Consider the following 15279-nt stretch of genomic DNA (forward strand, 5'->3'; position numbering starts at 1 on the left):
GGAGTGGGGGGGGGAGAGGGGAGGAAAAGAGGGGAAGGGGAAAAAAAAGACAGTGGTAGCGGGAGAAAAACCCGAAGAATTAAAATAACACGATAACATTAAAATACTCTAGGTAGTATTCTTGTGGCATTATCAACGATCAGCAATGCAGTTAGACCCTGTAGTTGCTCTCTCCAACAGGAAGAGAACTGTTAAAATATTAAAAAAATATGAAAATAATTTAATTTAAAAAAAACCAACCAACCAACATAACTGTTAACATCCTTATATACTCCTAAAGACAACAATATGACCAGTGCTTACAGTATCCATGGGGACACCAGAGCTGCCTGCACACAGAGGCAGCCTGAACCCGCTTGGACTTGCTGGCCACAGGCACACCGCCATTCCAACGCAGCCTATCTCGTTTCCAAAGCTGGTCTGGGGCTGGAACACACGTCTTCCCAGCCAGTGGAGACCAAGCTAATTAACTGTAAAAAATTATATAGACTCTGTATATTGAACCAAGAGCACCCAAGTACAGTGGAGGTAGAACCTGGTGACTGTTACCTAAGTAAATCCAAGTCCCACAAGGCTTATTAAGGTCTGGCCCAGCACCAGACTCTGAGTCCTCTAAGAAAAGTCTATTATTAGTAACTTGGTTTTCAAATATTTGGAACATCACAGTCACCCCTTCATAGTAAACAATATGGAGCTGACTGCATGGCAGAATGTATATTATTAGGCTGGGTTTTTTTAAATCCAACAAAGATCACCTGCTGAAAAAAGACTTCTTAGTAGAACTACTTTGTTTCAGATTATAAAATATATTTCCTAGTGAGTCCAATTCAAATTAAACCACGCTTTTAATTTCTAGTGGAAATGCAGCGAAAGCTCCCGACACGCTCCTACTCTTACCCCGCTCACCACTAGAGGGGGCGGCACACGCAGCAGCCACCGCGCAACCGCCGCACCGCGCCCCGAGCTACCCGGGGCGCCCACGGACAAAGAGGCTTCCGCGCACACACCCCCGGGCCGTCCTGCACAAAAACACTTCAATATTCGAGCCACCGAGGAGCTTTCCAACATTGATTTTACCTGTTCATCCATCGAGCATCCCTGTAATTTACAGGGCATCACATCTCCTTATCTAAGAATGGAAATTATACATTCTACACGCTTGATTCAGTAAGCAGCAAAATCCCCAATACAGTTGCATTCCACACACCACACCCCCCCTTCCCCTTTCTTTTTCAGCAGGCAGAATGACTAACAGATTAAGCTATCCCAGAAAGGAAGTGATACTCCATCTTCTATGCTATTCAAATCATTACCAGAAACCTTTGGGGAAGGAATCAAGTGAAACACACATTACCTGGTTCAATAAAAGCACAATCCCATGCAATTCAGTGCTTACTGATAAACGGGAGATTAAAGAGAGTGATGCAACCGTTCCTTCTGGCACTAAAGAACTAATCTATTAATGATTTTTTTAGCCTTTTTTTAGCCTGTAGTCAAACCATGGCTAATAGCACCAATTCCCTAGACTAAGCAGCAAAGACACACTGTTTCTAGTGCAAGTAGTTTGCTCTTCTCAATTATCTTCAGCATTCCCTGAGTTCACTCATTACAACTCTTACAAGGCACATAAAACAGCACAGCTGAAAGCTGAATCAAGACATTTAAATGAAGCATACTACTTGAACTACTTCCAAAAAAAGATACTCCAAGATATTTACACAGCTTAAGTCAAACCATACTCACTATTTCCCATAAAACAACATTTGGGGATAACGCAGTCTAAAAAGACAGCATCGAAGTATGTCAATATGTACCCTAAATATCCCCATCAGTCAGGAAGCATTTTCTTCAAATTACAATAAAGATTACAGTCACATTGAGTGAATCCCAAAGGCTTTCAAAATAAATTGAGAATAGAACCATCAGAAACTTTCACTCAACAGTCCCAGCAACTCTACCTCAGACGACACTGTACTTAAAACAGTTTTGCTTACCTATTTCTGCACTACAGGCTGTTTTCAACAATGGGGTCCTCCAGCTTCTTGAAAGAATGGCCTCATGCTTACAGATCTATTTTTTGTTAGGCTCAGAAACTTAAGTTCTTTAAGGTCTCCTATGTTATGGGAAGGGCTCCAATAAATGCTTGGCCTTATGGTTTTATCTTTGCTTTCTTAAAAAAAACCAAAACAACAAAGAACAACACAGGAGCCCAAAAGTTTTCAACACAAAGCCAGTGGTGGTATCACCAACATAATTATTTTTTTGAATGTATCTTCTCTCTCAAATGAAAAGGTCTGAGAAGTCCCACTGATATCCATGAATGTCGAGCAGGGCTGATCAGCTGAACAAGCAAAAGAACAGAACTGACTCCAGCAGCCATCTAAGGGCTAGAGACTACAGACTGTGGCACAGGACAGTTTCTCAGGAAACCCAACTCCATCAGTCCCTGCACTCCACTATGTAACAGGCCAAAACCATCACAGGATATCAACTGAAAAACCTCGACCCTGCAATTACTGGCACTTTCGTTTCCCAGAGAAGTTCTTCCCAAATGCCAAGCAGGCCTTCACATCCAGCCAAGGCTGGTGTTAGAGGCTCTGAGAGGAGAGACCACTTCTCACAGCTCCTCAATTGAGCATTCCACACAGCAGCTTTTGATCTGGCTGGCATTAATCACTCTTACAGAAATAACAGTCTAGCACTCTGCTATGTCCCCATTTCAAGTCAAAAAACCAAGATACCCTGAAGGCTCAGATGAATTATAAATGTGTCTCTGTATGCTTTGCAATAAGCAGACAAAACCATCCCTTGGATGGCACATGGCTGTTTGAAATGGGACACTGGGGTAACATTGCAACACTTTGAGGCCAACTTTTAAAATAAACCCACAATGATCAGCGAGTTAGAGGCAAATTCACTTTTTAAGACACACAAATGAAAGCAAAGTTTTTCAAATGTCAAAGTTAACATTTTGACGTACCTTTTCTAACAGTATGTAAAGTTAGTTGAATACAGGAACCCCCAGAAGAGTAATACAAGAAGCTGCAGTAGCAACTGCCAAAAAGTACCAAAAAGCTATAGCATCGTTCTGTTTTTCCGCTTTTAGTAAGTTTTTAAGAAGTAAATGTCAAGTAAGTGCAGTAATTAATATCCTCATCCTAACAGTTCTCATACGCTTGAAAGTAATTAAAGAGATAAAAGAGACACAAGATCTGAAGGAGTAAGCGACATCTTTTCCTAAGCGAACTGGTACTGTTTAATGCACAAGCAAAACAAAAGCACGCAACAAGGAGACAGGTTTTATGCACATAATGGCTTCCTAAAGTACAGAATGAGCTGCTGCTTTTGAGTTTTAGCATCTTCATTTGTCTGTCAAGTTATAGTTAAGATTGTATGTTTCAAAGAAACTAGTAAGAAATATGGTTTTGCTTAGGACAAGAGTACATAGAGAATAGCTGCATCAGCTATCTCCTAATTCAGCGGAATTAGGGCAGTAGTACACTGGTACATGCATTATTTTGACAGCCCAGCCTTGGGTTCATAACATTGTACTGATTAAAAACAAACCCAAACCTTTACCTTTGAATTTATAGTTATAAAAGTAGAGAGTGTGAGAATGAGATCTAACAGACTGGCAGTGCCAATTGTTCTAACAGCTGTTCAACAACCTTTAAGAAAGGACTTCCAGGTTCTCTCCCATGTATCATCATCTCATAGCTTCCACTAGTCAAATACAAATATATTTATTAGTCAACAAATTTACACTTACATTTATATCCCAAAGGATTTAAGGGCACTGGAAAGTGAATGCCTTAAACATGATTTTTCCAAGCCAGAAGCTGACTGATCCTTAAACAGCTATGCTGAGAAAACACATACTGTATTTGCTCTATGAATCAGTAAGCTGCTCTCCAGTACTATCAGAGATGCTGTTTCAGACACTACACTAGTTTTGATACTTTCTGGAATTCCAAATTCACCTTTCAAAATAAAGTAGCAAACTTCCTTTGTACACAGGAACTTACATTTAAGCCTTACCACTAAAAAGCACAGTACAATTAGTAATTATAATTTAAATTCTCCGTAACTTATTAGAGTCTAAACATGGAAAACACTTTGTCACTTACTACCTAGTGGTCTTATAACAACTCATCCTAGTACTCAGAAGACAACTACAGAGATATAGATATGGATATAAGCAAGTTGCCAGTTTGAATAAAAAAAAGTTGGAAAATTAGCTATAACTTTATCTCTTACAAGGACTATCTTTTACCATCCTAACTCCTTATCAGCTATAGTCATGACCAGCAACACGCTTCCTGTGCCCCAGTTAAGACTTAGAGAGATGAAAACAGTATGCAAATCTTTTAATTGGCCTAATGCAGTGGTTAATCCACTATGAGCACTCCTAAAGCACTGGGACACCAGTCAAACAACTGATGAGTTAAAAAAAGTTCCATCTGTGATTACCTGTTTCCTGAAGCCTTACAACTGTCAACATCAGATCACTCAAAGCAGAGAAAGGATATTAACCTGTATCAAACATATGATCAGATCCAGCAATCTTCCTAACAGAACATCATCTACTACTTCTGCAAGTAGATTCATTTTTAAAAGCATTCTGGTGTTGCTTGCTCACAGACATTAGGCAAGTATTCTTTTGCAGTGGTGTCATCTAGTGGTCAAATTCAATGAAAAAAAGATATTCCTTTTTTATATCTGCCACATTCTGTATGATTTTCTTCCTTCTTATACACTGACCTTTAAGGACCCTATTTTAGTCTGTAAGTGGTTGACCTTTTAATTAAGTGCCATACTAACTGATGGACAAGAATTGGTAGTGCCCCAACCTCTACATGAGGAAGATATCACCACATAAGCTATTTTTAAGAGTGGAGGTAGAGTTGTCCAACCTAAAGCCTCAAATCTCCTCCCTGCTCAAGTCAGACAAAAAGCTTGTCATTTAATTAACTAATTATCAAACTGCTCACTTGTATATCCTAATAAAGACAAATATTTTTTTGTGATAGCACCCAGACTCAGAACACTGACAATAAATCACAACTGGTTGCTTACACATGCTTTAAATGTAGTTTTTCCTCCAACAAATTAAAATAGCTTTAAGACCCAAAAAGCATGCTGCTGTCTTCAGGCAGAAAAGAACATGTCCTACTGCTGAGCAAGTTAGGCTGTTGAAGGGGGGCTTTTTTTGTGTGTGTCTGAGGCATTAGCTGAGATTATTATTTCAGCTAGGCCTTCCATACCACATAGTTCCAGCTTTCAGGTAACTGCCTTCAGACATCAAGATGATGAAAGTCAATTTCTCAAGTTTCAAGTACCAGTAATAAAACACAGTACTAAGACTTCAACAAATGGACAGGTTACTGCAAGAGATGCCATTCCTTGTGGAAAATCAAAATACCAGCAAGTATGTAATGGGTCTTGAACTTCTAGTTCTGAACGTCAAATACAGGAAGCAATTCCAGTAATGTGATGAACATTTTTCCTCTCCTTCAATAAAGTGTGAGCTAAAACATTAGCTGCTTATTTTACATCTTAATTGACCATGGCTAACATGAAATATTGCTCTAATCCCCACCCAACAAAATCTCAAATAACTTCCATGCCTTTTTCAATAAACTACTTTCTATAAACTGCAATTTGACATTCTAAACAATAATATTTACAGTGTCAACTGGTTGCAATTCTTTAGCAACTCAAACTTAATTTTAGATTAAGCTTTCTCTTTGTATTATTTAATGTTTCTGACCAACGTTTCAAATAATAATTTTGTCTTTTGTGAAGGCAGTACTAGGAAAATGTTGTTACACAATTCCTATGTTTCTTTAACTGGAAATCTGAGCACCGTGTGTTTTAAAGCATAGCACAGCTTCCACTTTGGAGAAAAGTCAGCCCCAGTTTGGCCAGAAAAGTCAGGACACATACAAACCAAGAAAGATGGCCGTTTTCAATCAAAACATCACTTGAAAGGATTAAAAAGCAAGCAGAATTATCTCGTTGCTTCTAACAGATTACCAAAATGCACCCATAATTTTTAGAGAACTAAGAGGAGGACAGTGTATCCCAAACTCTCCTGAGTTCCTCCTGCCAGACCTCAGTAACAAGGCAGAAGTGGCCAAATTCAAAACTGAGCAGCACAGCAAAAGGCTAGAAACCAGAAGAGACATAACACCAGAAAAAGCAATGGGACATTAGACACTGCAACAACCAGAACACACAGGTTTCATACAACCAAAAAACCCAGTATCTACCTAGACTCTAAATGTCTGAACGAAGCACTTGTCCTCTCTTTGCAGATCACCTGTCATTCCTTGCAGTATCATAAACAACTTCATATGCTCAAGACAAACATGTTTGCATAAAGCCAAAATGCTAATCCTATTCTAGTGTTTGGGCTCCCTACTGCTTACTTTGTTCAAAATCTAGAAAGCTGCAGTCTATCTTACAAGCATATTACACATGCAAAGTTAGGAGTTATAAAATATCAATATTCTAATTGTTTGAGCAACCCTTGGTTACACATGCATTATACAGTAGGCTTGGCATTAAATGATGTACAGAGCTCAGAAAACCAAATGATCCTGCTGACATTACACATGCAAAAAACATACATAAAAGCAGTGGAAGAATTTACACCACCACAAAACAACTGGGTTTTCATGATCTTCCAAATTCTACTAGCCTCATAGGACGCTATTAGAACATAGATGGACTGTGATAGTTTTTGCTAGAAAATATCACAAAAACGTAGCTGTACATGACAAATGCGCACAAAGAGCTCCGGTGAAAAGCCATATTATGCACAAGTAACATGAGTTGGTACACTTAATCCCCAGTGTAGTACTTCAAGATACAGGTCAAAGTCAACTGTTAATTGGCAGACAAATAACAATGCCTCACCTCCTCCCACTTTGTATTCTTTAATTATGTACCTCTAAGCATAAAAGTCCCTCCGCATTACCACGCTATTTGCAGTGTTTCCTGGATTTAGCATTAAAGGTCTGAACTAGCTCCCTGCTATACCTTTGTCTAGAATATCAATGGCATATAATCAGCTGAGGCAAGTTTTTTATTCTTGATTTTACACCAATTTATAGTTATGTACTTTAAAACATACAATCTCTAGCAGGCTAATTTTTGATGGAAATAAATTTTATTTGAAACTTTCATCTTTTGAATGGTATCCAGCCCATCTCAGAGGCTTAATAAATTTAGCTTATATCCTATTCATATACTGATCAAAGTAGAATATACATATCTAACAATTTTGTGTTTATCTCTACACAGCTTTGAGTAACCAAGAAGGTTGAATTAAAGACGTTAAAAAAGCTGCAGCACTCTCTTAAAGAGATATCACAACTTTACCTTTGGAAACATCTTTGGAAAGCTACAATGCACACACACAAATATTTTAGAAAAGTAATAGAAAGAGTCATTCTTGAGGGAAAAAACTTTTAGAAGTACAATCTTTTTTTTTTTGCTATTATTTTGGAAACTAACTGTTTTCTACCTCTGAAGATACTAAGGCATTTCATTGAGCAAATGAAAAAGAACACCTGAACTATACTGACAGTTCGTAATACTCGTTTCTAAATAAAACGAACAAATGAAACAAACACCTTATTCTCTAAGCAAAATGACTGTAATACCAGTGGTAACCTCAGTCTAGTCATCTGACAAGTATAAAGATGAGAAAGAGAGAAAGACACTTTGGATATAGGTTTTCCACACAGAAGGCAGTAACTCTACTGAAGTTGCTCTTGTCCTGGCTTTACAGACTGGGACTTTACTGGCTGAAAAGAACAGAGCAGTGAAGAGATGGAAAGCTTTTCTATTAAGCACTGACCTTATGTACATATACATACCAATCTCCTTACAACTTATCTCCTGCAGTGCATCAAGATTTTTCTTCCTGGTGTAGTACAAAATTTGCCATAAATAATACCTGGATCAGCCACTACAAAAATTCACACAGAACAACTGTTCTCCAATGACCATTTTGAACCAGCCCATTCCTATCACCCAACAAACACCAGACTGTGCACTGTGTATCAGGCTACCCACAGGAGTCCCTTCTACTCTGAAGTGTAAGCTGTCACCTTCCTCCTGAAAAAAAGCAAAATAAAATGACCCTACAAACAACAAAAACCACAGCAGCAGCAGCTGAGCCCACAAAGGCTTTAGCACCCATTCTGGAGGTATTTCCAAACTGAGCATGTTTTTTCACATCTTAAACTTCAATTAAGTGAAACTGTAAACTCATTTAGACAAAACATGGATCTTTTCTAGACCTCTCCCAGAAGCTGTTTTAAAGAAAGACTCAAGCTTATTTATACTATAGAGCATTATGTACCAAAGATATGAGAAAGAAAGCATCTGAAGCTCAAAATTCTTCCTAGGTTTTAAACAGTCTAAGATAACAATAAAGAACTTTGCAATAAATACACCAGTATAACAGTAAGCATAACACTAGCTCTGAGTGGGAAGAAACCCCTATCCACCAAAATTCCAGATAATCAACTATGTATAAACATCTTACAATAAATTCCCAACTTTGCTGATAATGCAATCACAATTTTTGCACTACCTAAAAAGTAAAAATCCAACATTTACCCATTATTTTAAGCTTTCAGTAGTTTGGCCATTTATTCTGAATGATTCATCAAAACTTTTGTATGTTTTTTTGACATAGCTTCCCCTAACTTCTCATTAAATCTCGTTCTACAGAACAACCCACCTTTCTCACATCAAAAAACCGACATTCCTTTGCAAATCCACCACATACACCCAAAAACATGCAGTGTCAAGACCTGAGAGCACTGCCGTATCTCCACAGCTGCGTCAAAGCTAAGGAAAGGTATCAAGCACAGCCACACAATCCTGCTCTTAATTAACGTAGGGAAGTGCAGCAATAGTATCACCAGCTTAACATCACACCTCACCTGGATGTAATTGTTTGATGGAATTTATTACCCTGGGTTTTGGGTTCAAAAATGCACACACAAACCCAACCAACATCAAACAAAAAGAAGTAAGTATTTATTTTTATACATACTTACCTTGCACCATTATTTCTAAGTACTTCCACTGTTTCATCAACAAAATAGCGATCCTTGACATAAGCAAAGATTTCATCACAGATCTCATGAAGTCGGGTGCGATGGGTAAGGGTGGCCAGGTAGAGAACTGGAATGATGAGTGCCTCTGGAAAACTCTGAAGATTATGTCTGGCTTTCTTCTCTGATTCCAGTGCTTCCTGATACGTGAGTCCTGGTTTACCTGTGACAGCACAGCTCCACACAAGACTGTTGCACAGAATGGTGCGTTCAAAAAAATCACTGAAAAGAAAGACCAGAAGGAGAAGAAAGAAAGAAAACAGTTGAGTTCTGACTAACATTTTCAACTTGCTCACAGTTAATATAGCAGGAAATTGCAAATATCTTTTACAAGCCTGAAATGCAAAAGCAGCTCTACTCCTCTACAGTTTGTAGATAACCAAGGGTTATTTGCCATTTTTCAGCCATGGCATGGGAAATTGCTATCGTACAACCAAGTCTCCTCTCGTTACAGACTACAGTAAGAGAATCAAGACCTAGAAATGCTTCAAACAAATACTCATATATAAGAAGCCTTTTGCATAATAATAATCATACTGAGTTTAATAGGTGTCATATCACACTCACATCTTCTCCATTTCCACAAATATTTGCAAGCTGAGCACCTAAAACTGTACAAACACGAAATAACTTAAGATCACAGAAACATGTTGCAACTTGAGTAAGTTCCAGATTTTGAGTGCCTTAACTCACAAATGAAAAGATGAGAGAGGTAAAAAATCAATGTCAAGTAGTTCTCTAAATAGTTTTTATTCCTTCACTGTTTGCATACCTCTTACAAGAAAGCACTGAAACATTTTTTCCTACAGATTCTTTTCCTCCCTTGTTCCATTAGTAAATATTGATTCTCCTCCTTCCACACATTTCCTATTAAGGCTAAAATTGCATTGTCACTGCTTGCTTACTAGCTATATACTGGAATCAAGAATGAAGAGCTTTCATTAGTCAAAATCTGTCCATTTATGACAGGTATGAGAAGAACAGCAGTTTATTAAAACATTTTCTAGATGAAGTAGATGATGTAGCTATTCACAAAGCCATGTTTAAACATATCATATACTATGGATCAGTGATCAGACAGCAAAGCAATCTTTCAATATGCCCCAGTTCAGACAATGCTTTTATTTGCCTTTAGAAATATTAATGGATTAGTATTGATAACTACTGAACATACATGACAAACTAAGGTTTGTTCTGTCTTGTATCAGTCCAACATAGCTATTTCAAAGCACACAGAACTTTCAGACAACTGCATGCCACATGAGATACCTGCACTGAAGTTTCATTTAATTCCTTTTAAAAAAAATTCCCAAACTAAACCAGAGTGTTCCCATTTTTAAAAGGATAGACCTGTTCAAATAATTTCTAGTAATGAGGTTAAGAGAACTGGACAGTTCACACTGAGTTTTTTCTTGCAGTCTCCCTGCAAACCCAAGCTGGCAAACGTTCATTGGTGACACTGATGCAGATGCGTGTTCACTGCAGATGGACAGATGAACCATAACATTTTGTAAATGAAAATGGAAATTCCAGATTGAGGACAATGAAGAGCCTTGGCTCAGATAATCCTTTCTGTATGAGCACAGGACTCCTCTGAGTGAGATATGCTTTAGGAAGAACATCAGCTGTGAGAAGGGGAAAAGGACAGAAGAGATAAATTATCTGAATAATATTTAATAGCTACAAACTTTCAGATTTTATATCACCTGCTATCCTGCTATCTATGTAATATATTTGACAGTACATGGATAATGTGGGCCTGCTTACTCTAAACATGAAAAGCAGAAGAACAAAGGAGTGAGAATTAGATAAATTATTCTTCAATATATGAAGAACAGATGGCTGTCAGTCATTCTTTGTGCATCTTTATTGTGTATTATATTTACTTAAACATATTAAAGAACAGGTTAGACAAAAATCTGTTTCACGAGTTTGGTTTGGGGCTTTTTGTGAGGTGGTAGAATAGATAAAATGTGATCCCTTCAGGTCTTGTCCTGCCCTACATTTCAGTATTTCTGTATTAGACTGACACTGATTTTTACGGATGGATATTCAATGAATAACGTAACACTTACTTAAATCTTCATTCAGCTGTGTTTCTACATATATTTTTCTGTCTCACCAAAGAGGCTCTTGATAATTATCTTTAGCCAGGAAACAGAAAAACACTCTAAAGAGTTACTAAAAATGTACCAGAATATAATTTTTAAAAAACTATGAAAGTAAAAGTTAAAAAAAAAAAGTCAAGGTGGTGTCAAAGAGCAAGGGAGAGACAGAGGTTCACAATGACAGTGTCTCTTTAAGAGCTGCTGTTATTCTTTGTGAGGGGACACTGGGCAGTCATGCTATTTAAAGCAGCAGCATTGAACTTAGAGGAGGAAAAAAAATTTTAAAAAAACCAACCAAAAAAAATTTTAAAATCCCAAACAACAAACCTTTCTCTAAAAATTCCTAATCTATGATTATTACAAGTACAAAATGCTAAGATTACTTTAACTGAAACATGTTTGAAGAAAGCATGTTCCATTTGCATACGAGCATGTTTTGTGTATCTAGTTTCATTCTCCCTCATTTCCTCTTTTGTTTTGTGTGGATTTTTCCCCTGTGAATTCACAGGGAAGAAAAAAAAACAGTGTAAAAAAACCTACATTCAATTTTGAAAGCAGTATTTGTCTTTAGCTATCATTACCTATAGTACATCAAAATCATCTGTGCCTTAGTCTATTAACAGAGTTTCATTGCAATGTTTTAAGGATGTCACTTTAACTTGGTTTGAGAGCAAACAAAATCCCACAGTATAGCACTAAATATACTCTTTCTGCCCCTCTCTCCAATGCACATCAGTTATCACAAAATTATTGACAAAGACCAGACACAACAGCTACCAAACCAAGGGAACAGCAGCAGCAGCAATACGCTTTCCCTTTATTTGAAGGGTAATAATGCCCTTGATCATATTCTACATACAACTTAACTTCACAAGAGCAAAGCATCTGCTGCTACATCACATCTAAAGCCTTACTTTTACATCTTTATCTAGGGTATTATGGTTTCTGGGGCTTCCTTGCTGGTTTAAGATCTCTGTGACTCCTGACAACATGGAGGAAGAAGTTCGTACAAAACACACCCACAAAGTTCATTTCCATGGTCGCATCTGCATTCGAGAAGTCAAATGTGACTGCAGCACCCTGGGGATGTCCACATCAGCCCAACTACTCAAGGAGCATGGACTAAAACTAAGTTGTCTTTGTAGTTGTAATTAACACCAACTTCTCAGCTGGATGTCTCTTTTCATTTAATTAGTTAAGTTTTCTATGCAAGGTAAGACTAACTGTAAAATTACCAGCAAAATCACTGAGTAGCAGTTTAATGCTGCTACTCAGTAGGTATTTGATAGGAGGCAGTTCATTAACAGAAGCTAGAAATAAATTACTTGCAATCTCTGTACTTACTGCATTTGCAATGGGTATAAAAATCAGCCCAGAAATTATGGCTATCTTTTGCTTGAACTAACCAAATACTCCCCTTGAGTTTAAGATCTATTATATTTTTAGTGTGCTTCAAGAGCATTTGTTGCAAAGCATTTACTTCCATTCATTTTCTTAGCATATGTTAAAAACAAGTCATTTAGTGTACTACACGAGGGTAATAAGAGAAGACCAACTCTGCCATCCTGGATCTGAGTTTTCTTATACTCTTCATCTCCAGATGTAGTCAAGAATATGTATTACAAATAATGCGCAAAACAAACAAGCAAAAAAACCATGATACATTTATTCCTTAATATTTACAGGTTAATTATGCATTAAGGAATACATTTAAAGTGATGAGTTTCTCTCCGAGGAAACAGGAAAATTCACCTAATTTAACTAAGGACACTTAAAAAGCCTTTTGAAAGATCTCTATTTGACTGTAACCAAGAACTCCACAGGCCAACCTGCGAAGAAGTTTCACTAAGTTTTGAAGATGAAGAGAAACAGCTCTTCCTCCCCCTCTCACGTTCTAGAATGAGAAACATTCCTACCACTATATCTATAGTACTAATTTTCTTTTTCAAACTGTCTTCACATGCAGGACTTCCCACACTTTAAAAGTGGTTTTCTCTGCACATCTATATCAGCTATTAACTTTCACAGACAAGGCGTCAAAGACTGGTGGTAACATCCCACTGGTTCAATATGTTTTTCATGCTTCCCATATATCTCGTGCACATCCATATTTGATTTTCCTACTATGGCCTCACAGACTCTCCTTGCTGGTCTGTCCCTCTAACCAGGAATACAACCAAGCATGAAGAACATCAGCTCTCCCACTTTCTCTTACTAAGGATAAATACAACTGGACATGGCCCCCCCCTTTTGAAAGGGTTACAAAATTATGTGATTGTATTTCAGATTAAAGAGGAAATACATTCTTAACAGGAAAGTCACTTTACAAAATACTAGTCTTGCCAAATTCTTCTCATATTAGTATAAGCATTTCTTATATAGAAAAAAGATGAATACTAATGTATGATTTGTGTTCAACTCTACTAAAGCTGACACAGGCATGAAAGCAGCTTTTCAACACTAAGTCTGTGCTCTGCCAAAAAACCCACCAAACAGCCCAACAAAAAACAAACACAAAACCAACTTAAGTCTTAACTGTTTGTACTAGTTAAAAGCACTAATACAGTTGATGAAGCGGGTGAATTCGGATTATCATATATATCTATACAGCCCTCTTGATCGAGTCGGACTCTGTAATTTTGAAATTCTCCCCTTAAAAGCAGATACAGAGAACCCCGATTTAGACAATGGCTTTCTTTCATGAAACAGCTAATACAATTTTTAAGAAATGGGCCTTCCCTATCCCTGTTAATCTAATTGCCCTTGCTTGGACAAAGAAATAGGAAATGTTGTTTTCAGAAGACATTATCCATCAGCAACCAGCAGAGACAAGGATCAGCATCTTTAAAACTGTCTCAAAGATGACCAACCCTATGTTCTCCAGCAGATTATGACACAACCAACATTAACCTAAACTTACCCACCCATCTGTGCCAGAACACTTTGCTAAGTAAAAAGTACCACATTTTTCAATCCAACACACCAATTTTACCCAACCTAACAAAAAAATCCAGAAAACAAAACCAACAAAAACAAACACACTACTGAAACACACACACAAAAAATACAAGCATAGCAGAGTTTTCTGCAGTCTTCCCAAATACCACATTCTAAGACCTGACCTCTCAGCTAACCCACCTACTGACATTTCTAAGGATTGCCTGTGTGAACACATCTAAATTTACCCCTTAATTCATGAACTTTGGTTAAGTAAGGAATTTGGTCTTTCATACTTCTTAATGACAACACCTTTACCGTATAAGTAAGCCTGTCAGAATACTTGAAATAGTCACCAAACATTTTGAGAACAGACAGACATTTTAAAAGGATACTTTTCATACTGAAATTTCAGTAAAACTACGTGTACCTGAAACTTATACAAATACATGAGAATCATCTAACGATGTGATAATAATTCTAACCAGAAAAGCAGCTTCAAAATATCGGAAGCTGGCGGAGGGGGACTTAATTCCTACAGAAACAGGAGGCTGCCAGCTCTCATTTGTTAGGTTCTTATACATCCTATAAGGAAAATATTCCTTCTAGAACTCCCAACAACATATTCAACACCCCTAGAGTATATAGTTCAGGGAACAGTAAGGCATTACCCTTCGAAGTTAACTAATCTAGCTTCTTAAAAATTTTATTAAGTGAAGTGTATTTAAGTAAGAAAAACAAGTCTAAGCATGAAAAAGATTTAGGTGTGCTTTTATTTTGTATGTTGCAAATAAAAAGCATTTTAGATTTAACCTCGTTAGTCTGCACAGCTTTAAAAAAATTATAGTTTGGATGTGGGGGCCTTTTGTAGGTAGGGATGGTGCTGGATCAGACCGGTGGTGAAAACACGTAATTAATCGGCCTTTGATAAACGTCTCGCTAAATACTTTCTGTCCATTGTTCTTAAAAGCGCTGAAGTGAGTGGCTCTAAGTTCGGGACTACCCGTGCCATCCGCCTTCTACCGTTAACGGGAATTCCACCATTCCTATTCAGCTTTTCACACGCGGAAAAGAGGAAGAAGGGAAAAAAAGGGGGG

At 37.5% G+C, this 15279-nt stretch overlaps 1 protein-coding gene across 1 annotated transcript in view; it reads right to left on the bottom strand.

Annotated features, from left to right (window-relative positions):
• Positions 1 to 15279, bottom strand: part of BAZ1A (bromodomain adjacent to zinc finger domain 1A) — a 72121-nt gene that overhangs the window by 46022 nt on the left and 10820 nt on the right. Inside the window, exon 3 of the mRNA XM_017741639.1 lies at positions 9081 to 9359. Within this exon, the coding sequence (XP_017597128.1) occupies positions 9081 to 9359 (279 nt within the window). The remainder of the gene's footprint in view (positions 1 to 9080; positions 9360 to 15279) is intronic.

Source organism: Corvus brachyrhynchos, unplaced genomic scaffold (genome assembly GCF_000691975.1).
Source record: "Corvus brachyrhynchos isolate BGI_N302 unplaced genomic scaffold, ASM69197v1 scaffold115, whole genome shotgun sequence".
NCBI lineage: Eukaryota > Metazoa > Chordata > Aves > Passeriformes > Corvidae > Corvus > Corvus brachyrhynchos.